At 37.3% G+C, this 7,619-nt stretch overlaps 3 protein-coding genes across 3 annotated transcripts; 2 read left to right on the forward strand and 1 right to left on the reverse strand.

Annotated features, from left to right (window-relative positions):
- Window positions 1-749: 749 nt before the first annotated feature.
- Window positions 750-1,313, forward strand: B0P05DRAFT_561617 (uncharacterized protein; the record flags this gene model as incomplete). The annotated part of the gene is made up of 3 exons (XM_051580496.1): window positions 750-780; window positions 828-1,004; window positions 1,043-1,313. Coding segments are annotated over exons 1-2 (186 nt in total), but the record flags the coding sequence as incomplete, so codon positions are not given.
- A 259-nt stretch (window positions 1,314-1,572) lies between these two features.
- B0P05DRAFT_641417 (uncharacterized protein) lies at window positions 1,573-2,561 on the forward strand (the record flags this gene model as incomplete). Its single annotated transcript, XM_051583773.1, has 4 exons — window positions 1,573-2,020; window positions 2,079-2,297; window positions 2,346-2,461; window positions 2,512-2,561. The coding sequence occupies exons 1-4, from the start codon at window positions 1,908-1,910 to the stop codon at window positions 2,559-2,561; spliced, it is 498 nt and encodes a 165-aa protein (XP_051430274.1). The 5' UTR covers window positions 1,573-1,907.
- A 1,897-nt stretch (window positions 2,562-4,458) lies between these two features.
- B0P05DRAFT_306841 (uncharacterized protein) lies at window positions 4,459-5,455 on the reverse strand. Its single transcript, XM_051573490.1, has one exon. The coding sequence runs from the start codon at window positions 5,403-5,405 to the stop codon at window positions 4,686-4,688; it is 720 nt and encodes a 239-aa protein (XP_051430275.1). The 5' UTR covers window positions 5,406-5,455; the 3' UTR covers window positions 4,459-4,685.
- Between the last annotated feature and the right edge of the window lie 2,164 nt (window positions 5,456-7,619).

Raw genomic sequence — 7,619 nt, forward strand, 5'->3', positions numbered from 1 at the left:
ATAATCGCTCTATCAATTCCAAAGCAACCCTTGTCCTCTTTTATCTACAGCCAAAACTAAACTGCTGTTTAAAAGCAAAGCAACTATTGGCCTTATTGATTGAGCTTTGGTGAAGAGTTTCACAAGACAAGTCTTTTTTTTTTCATCACTTTTAACACCTTTATATTTTTCTTATAGATTCTATCTATCCATATATGCAGCTTTATACCTGTTAGAAGGCTCAATCTGCTTACCTATGCATGCATAACCCTAAGTTTCCTGCTATCATTTGGTGTACAACAAGCAACTTTATAATGCATCTGATAAGAAAATAACACAAAGGCCATTTGTTCATGCATCTCTTAAAGTGGCCAATCTCTTAAAGTGTCCAAGGCAACAGATTGATTGGCTAAGCCACTTGACTTCGAATATGGTATTTTTATTTCCAGAAAAAATTTTTTCTTTTTCAAACCCTTGTCTTTTATTTTTACATTGTTGCCAAAATAAAGACCATATTGCTCAGGGTACCCAAACTCTTGTCTAGCTAACCTATGGAACTAAAAGAGTGCTACCTTCCAGCCGTGTAGCTGTATCTGTTCAGTGTTTTGCTTTTTTGGCGCTGTTTGGATATGACGTTGTACTAAGACCTGTGTAACCAAAAGCTGGGACAATAGCGATTGTTTATACACGTACGTACTAATTGGCTGCAGAGATCAGGTTTTTGGGTTTACTGATTCTCAATACATAGATACTTGTACTCCGGGGTACTTGTATACACAAAGGGAAAAAAGAATGCGTAGTGTCCGCCTTCTATAGTAGCATTCATACATACAAAGACAGAAGACTAGCCATCTTTTGTCTCAAGATTGGGTTTACCGTTGCCTAATACTCTGTTCAAGAGAGTGGGTAGCTCTTGTTCAGAAAAAGAAATCTATTTGTTCAAGTCTGGTCAGCTTGTTCAAACTACTGCAAATACTTGTACTTCGGGGTACTTGTATACACAAAGGGAAAAAAAAGAATGCGCAGTAGCATTCATACATACAAAGATAGAAGACAAGCTATCTTCAAACTACTGCAAATACTTGTACTTCGGGGTACTTGTATACACAAAGGGGAAAAAGAAGGCATGGTGTCACTTTCTAGGCTGAAACTGGTCTTTCTCTATCGACAAGGCTTTCTCTCAGGTGTCTCCAAGGTTACTCAGCAAGTCTCAAGGTCAATCAAGAATGGCTCTCATGGCTCAGTGGATATCTAGTAAGTATCTTCCAATGGTATTAAAAGTATATTACACTAAAGTCCTTTTGTTTAGGTGTTTGCAAGGCTGGTCATCAAGGTCTGTTACTGGTCCAAGACTGACTCTCTCCCTGGTTCTACCCTGTTATGGTTAGCAAGCTCAAGATCCCTAGGTATACTCTACTTATGGTGGTGTCTAAGGTGTCTCCAAGGTTGGTCATCATGGTGTGTTACTGGTGCAAGACTGTCTCCCTTTAATTCTGGTTCTTTCAAGCGTTTCAAGATATCCATTGAAGGACTCAACAGATCTTCGCAATGCCGTCTGCTTTCTTCAGCCTTGTCTGTTTAAGGGTCTGATCAGCTCTTATTGAAGCAAGAAGAGGGTTTGGTTAGGCTTGATCATCCTAATCAAATCCACAGTACACTGGTGTTTCTCTGTGGTTATGCTCTCCTTCCATAGATAAGTTTCAAATGAGAATGCATACCCTACTTACGATTTTTTTTCTCATAGGTATCCATCAAGGTACACTGGCTGTGTTTCTTTAGGCTGGCGAGCTTCAAGTTCTCAAGGTTTGTTCCACTCAAGCTGGTTTCTTAGGTGGCTGAAAGGTCATCCATCAAGACAAACAGTAGGTTCAAGACTCTCTCCTACACTCTCTGTATGGCTGTGCTTCTTTTGGTCGGTTAGTTTCAAGATGACAAAGGTTGTTCTACTCAAGTTGGCTTTTCTAGGTTTCTACAAGGTGATCAAGCAAGGCGTACTGCTGATTCAAGACTTTCCCTCTACGGTTGTGCTCTACTTTGGTCAGTGAGTTCCAAAACAGCAAGCTTTGCACTACTCACCGTATTTTCTAGGTATCTGCAAGGTTATCTGTCCATGTTTACTGCTGGCTCTCGATCGTCTCTTCATGGTTGTGCTTGGTTGTGCTTGGTCGTGCTTGGTTGTGCTTGGTTGTGGTCAGCAAGTTCCACGATCACAAGGTCTGTTCTACTCAAGCTGGTTCCCTAGGCGTCTTCAAGACTATCCATCAAAACGTACCGATACCTCAAAACTGTCTCTCTCTGATAATGCTCTATTTTAGTCCGTAAGTTTCTAGATGGCGAAGGTTTACTCTACTTACATTGGCTTTTAGGTATCTGCAAGGTCTTTTGTACAAGTATCACTGGACTTTCAAGACTGGTTTTCCTAGCTCTGGTTCTCTTTGGCCTTCCAAGGTGTTTGTTCAAGGCTTCAACAGGTCTTCATGGTGTGCGTTTCCTTCTTTGAGTCTTCTTGTTTCTGTTTAAGGGTCTGATCAGCTCTTATGAAGCAAGAAGAGGATTTAGTTAGGTTTGATCACCCTGATTAGATCCCAATATGTTTGTGCTGTGTTTTTTTTTACTAGTGTCTCCCCTCTCCTTCTAACTTGTACTTTTCTTTTTTGTTGTCTTTGTGTTGTATTTACAGATAGATTAGGTGTTTTTCCGTTTATGCTGTTCGTTTAGTTCGTGTTTTATCGTTTCCAAAGAAGCTATAAAAAGCCCTCTCTTGTGTATACTCTACAAACATTGTGGTGTTGATTAGCCAAAGCTTTAGGTTTTTTTCTTTTTGTCTTACTGTCATGCTCAATGTTGGTTTGATTCCAGGCATTCCTCAAGCTTAGTGTTTGTTTCTCTTGTTTTTCTTTTCTTTTTTGGACTGAAGAAGGTTTTGTATGGTGTCTTTAATGTAAGTAATAGTTGTCTTTTTCTTGTTTTACAGCAGTGCTTGTGGTTGACTAGATCTTGTGCTTGCGCATTGTCTATTCATCTTTAGTTATTGGCAAAAATAGTCTTAAATAAAATTAATGGATTAAATCCACTCACGTCTGCTGAGATTGAATAAGCTAAAAAAAATCCCCCTTTTTTCCATTTGAAGCCTTGATAAAATAGCGCTAGCAATAAAAGTGATAATTATTCATCATGCTTTCCTATCGCCATCTTTTTATTTATCAAATGGCAAACAGCAACTGATTAAATATAAGCTTTTCTTAGGTTAGAAAGCAGTAAAAGCTTTCTTTTTATTGGTTTGTTTTGTTTGTGTTATGCAATTGAACAGTGATACACATCGTATTGTCTATCTCTTTAAAACGCGTAATGCCCTCTTGAAGATTAACTTTTCTTTGCTCATATTTGAATACAACAAGGAAATAAATTGCTATCTATGTATACCTCTTTAAAGAACAAAAAGTAGAGGTCTAAAAAATAAAAGGAATACTTGGACTGTATTCTCTCAATATAAACAATGATATCAGTATGATTATGTCCTCTTTCCTCCCTTTTCTTCTTCTTCTTTTTTCTGTTACTTTACTCTTCTACTCTCTTGGCCTCGTATGCAAATCTACTAGCCTCTTCTCATCCATCAAGGAGGTAGATAATTATTCTAAAAGACACGTTTACTGACTCTCTTATAGGGAACCACTTGTTTCCGTACAGTGATGTTCCAAATGCCCTCTTCTTGTCGGCGATGCATCCATTCGGCCCTGAACTACGCAGGGCCAGTTTGGGCCGGTTCATTCGGCTCTGAACTACGCAGAGCCGCGTGGGCTATGAAAATCAGCACATTAGAGGGTAGCATGATGGCTTTGGTCTTTTGGTAAGTTATATATGCTTGAAAGCTTTTTTTTTAATCATCATTCTAGTTACTTGTTTCCTGGTTCATCAAGGCTCTCTTTCTATGGCTTTACTCTTCTGGTTCTATTTCTGGCTCTATTTTGTATTTGGTGAATCTTTTTCAAACCTCTTCTTCGGACCTCTTCTTCAAAATAATTGCCTCTTCCTAATATATGAAATTACTTACACATCATTAAAAAATAAACAAGTCGTTTTTCCTTCTTTTCTTATCATATATAATCATGATAAATCATTAATGTGCTTATGCTTCTGTATTATTCAAAACTGCTATGTTTAAATTGAATTCGGGTAAAAGCTAGCATGTCTATGAAATAAACAGGTTTTCAATATGAGACAGACCTAGGTGTGCTTCCTTTTTATAAACAAAAATTGCAGCTTAAATGATTTTACTAAAGGTACTAGAGAAGACATTTATTATGTTCAGATTACCACGATGGCTTTGTTAAGTTGGAACTCTACTAGAAAGAGAATTGCAGGGTTGAACTGTAGCTCCGTATTAAAGAGCATCTCGCTTTCATAATTTTGAAGTAATGAAAGATAAAATACGTTTGTATTGATTCAATATATATAGATATATAGATATATATGTTCTTGGCATAAATACTTTTGTAAGATGAGGTTTTGGTTGTGCTTCTTTCTTAAAATACAGCTAGTGAATCAAGTTATTTTCTTTATGAAGTAGCCTATTCAAAGTGTGTTTTTATAAGCTCTGAATATGATTGTCATTCATTATTTTCAAGGGCCAAATACTGCTAAATCAAATAAAATCATTATCAGGGTTTATATGTACGAAGCAAATAGAAAAAAAAAAGAAAACAGGCTTATTGTTCAAGGTTGCTTTTCTTCAGAGGCAGGGCAACTGTAGGCGTTACAAGCTTGGTCAAAGAAGCAAAAGAATTTGTCTTTCTTCTCTTGTAGATACAAGACATTTGTTCATTTATTAGCTCTTTAAGCCAACAGAAAGAGAGGACGGTGTCAGGCAAAGAGCCCAGATCCATTTTTCCGCGAGGGAGCGAAAACACATCAAGTTCCACAAAAGTGTAGATTCCATGTGAGGTCAACTCACACACAAAAGAAGAACACATTTCACCATCAACAAACAACGCAAAGCACTTAGGTGTACGGACACCAAGAGACACCTGATGATCAATAGATCGTTTGCACTCTAGAGCCAGCTTAGAGCGATCACTCAAAATTTGACTTGACTTGGTGCCAGGCTTCTTGACCTCCACGCAAAGCAACCCAAAAGAATTATCGTCGATAGGCAGAAAGACGAAAAAATCGGGTTTAGCTTTGCTGCTGCTGCTGCTGCTGTCTGAATTGGGATGGCCATATGGTATTTTTTCATAGGACCGTGTGGATGAGACATTCTTGTCACGCAAGAGTATGTTTCTCAGAAACGGATACAATGCTTGGTCAATGAAGTCTTCTTCAGTTCTACACTCAGTCCTCCAGTTTTCGAAATTGTCAAGCATTTCTTGAACAACTCGTACCAAGGCATCTTCTTCTTCCTTCTTCGATTTCTTTGCATACCGCGACATCTGGTACTGCAAGTACTGCACATCTTTTTCTTCTTCTTCTTCATCGTCATATCTATCATCGTCATCATCTCTCTCTTCTTCTCTCTTCCTTCTTTTTCTTCTTTTTCTTTTTTCTTCTTGCTCCAGCTCCCATTGTGTCTTCAAGTCAATGAACATGACTAGAATTTCATGCTCGAATTGCTTCTTCTTTGTGGCAGGAGTGAGCGCTTTTCTTATTTTTTTGAAGTTTTTGGCTTCAAGGCAGAATCCTTCAACAGCAACTGGCACTTCCAAGATAAATGAAAGCAGCAAGTATTGACTTTCTCTTAGCATCTTCTTGTTCCTCACCAGCTCAACAATACGTCTTCTTTCTTTGTTGAAGAACTTTTATCAAGTCTTCATCACCAACAGACCAGCGACCAAAGACACCTTCTTCTTCACCATGACTTGGCATAAGACCATGTTTTTTCTGTTGTTGGTTGTTGTTGCTGTCATAGCAATGCTTGCTTGCTGGTTGATATGCTTTTTCCAGGCTGTCTTAGCATCACCCTTCTTAGCTTCTATGCCTCTTGAATTGGCGTACTTGAAAAGGCACTTTCAAGCTTGCTATGTTCTTCATCTTGATCTTTGCCAATGTAGCTTTTACGTGCTGACTGTGCCTTTCAATAAAATCAGCGAGTAATGGTATATCATCCTTTTCTTCGCACAGATCGAGAAAAATCTTGAAGATACGTGAGTAAGTTGTCATATTATGGGGTTGAGATTCGAGAATTGAATATGGAAAAGAAAGATGATATTAATGTAAAACACCACAGTCCTATTCTTTACTTTTTCACATAGTACAAATGTACAATTTTATTATAAATACTCTCTATTTTTCTGAAATAAAGGAGGTCATTCAGTGAGCATTATAAGCTGTGTAACGAATAAAAGCATAGCATTTACTATCTCAGTGGATGGTAACAGACTTAATAATTTTATTTTTTATCTTTGGGCTTCCTTCCCGAAACATACTTGTTAACATCTTATTTTCCTTTTATTTTTATTTTCGAATCCATATTTGAACATTATCTTTGATCTACAAAGAACATTATCTTTATTATTATTATAAGGAGACATTATCAAGCTAGTATAATTCTTTAACATTATCAATAAGAATCATAAATCTTTAATTGAACATTATCTTACAATAGTAATTTTTATCACAATTTCTTTTATATTTAATTCTTTGAAGTTAAAGACATTACAGCAGAAGCAATGGAAGATTCTGGCTAAACTTTACTCAAATATCGAAGAAAAATACAATCGCTTACGCTGTGACGAGAATGTATTTTTTTTTCAAATCTAAAAGTAGTTATCTTCCAGAAATGTATTTCGGTTGGCACAAATAACATACTTGCACACTGTTGTTAATTTTTTGAAACTCATACTTAAAGTTTGCTAGTTTATTGATTTTGTAGAAAAGATCCTTTTGAACACATGGTCCAATGTGGCCTTCGACTGTTCAGACTCGATCAATTTATAAAAATGAATGGCTTTACTAAGCTAAAAAAAACCACCTTAAGAGAATAGGGGCAAAAAAGGAATGGAGAGAAGAGCGTTGATCTAATGGTGTGTCTGGGCGTGAATTTGTAACCAGAGAAGAAATAGAAACATTTGGTTGGATGTTGGAAGAAGTAGATTGTTTGTGGTAGCATGTTACATAGAGGTGATTTGGATAGAAGCAAATGTATAGAGGTCCATCTGGTACTCCAATAAAGTACAGAGCTAATGTTCTTGAGTATTGTTGTGAAAAAAAAACAACTTACGAATTTCTGAAAGACAAAGAGCTTGGTCAAGGACACTTTTGCGTTCTCTAAAGCCACCTTGGGCAGTGTCTAAGGACGATACTTGGTCTTGGAGAAGTTCTTTGATGCATTTTTCGATTGTTTTTTCCGGAGATAGTAGTCAGACTAATTAGTCAGTAGCTGACTGGGTCAGTCGAGTTGCCCTTCTCATGAATTGGGACTATTTGTACGGCTCGTCAATAGTGAGGCGTGTATGGTCAACACCAGCACAGATCAAAATACGGAAAATTAAGGAACCACTATAATTTCGATATGTCTACAGGAAGCAGAGGTAGAGCCATAAAAGATCGCGGTAATAGCCGTAGATGTTAGAAACTTCTCATGAATGCAAGAAAATACACATGTATTTCAAACTCCGTTAACATTCATACCGACTTACAAGTATGCC

This window comes from Gilbertella persicaria (genome assembly GCF_025201335.1).
Source record: "Gilbertella persicaria strain CBS 190.32 chromosome Unknown B0P05scaffold_61, whole genome shotgun sequence".
Lineage (NCBI taxonomy): Eukaryota > Fungi > Mucoromycota > Mucoromycetes > Mucorales > Choanephoraceae > Gilbertella > Gilbertella persicaria.

Bases quoted from the DNA above. Each gene is read 5' to 3' on its own strand.
- B0P05DRAFT_306841 (XM_051573490.1), bottom strand. From the start codon at position 5,405: ATGTCGCGGTATGCAAAGAAATCGAAGAAGGAAGAAGAAGATGCCTTG.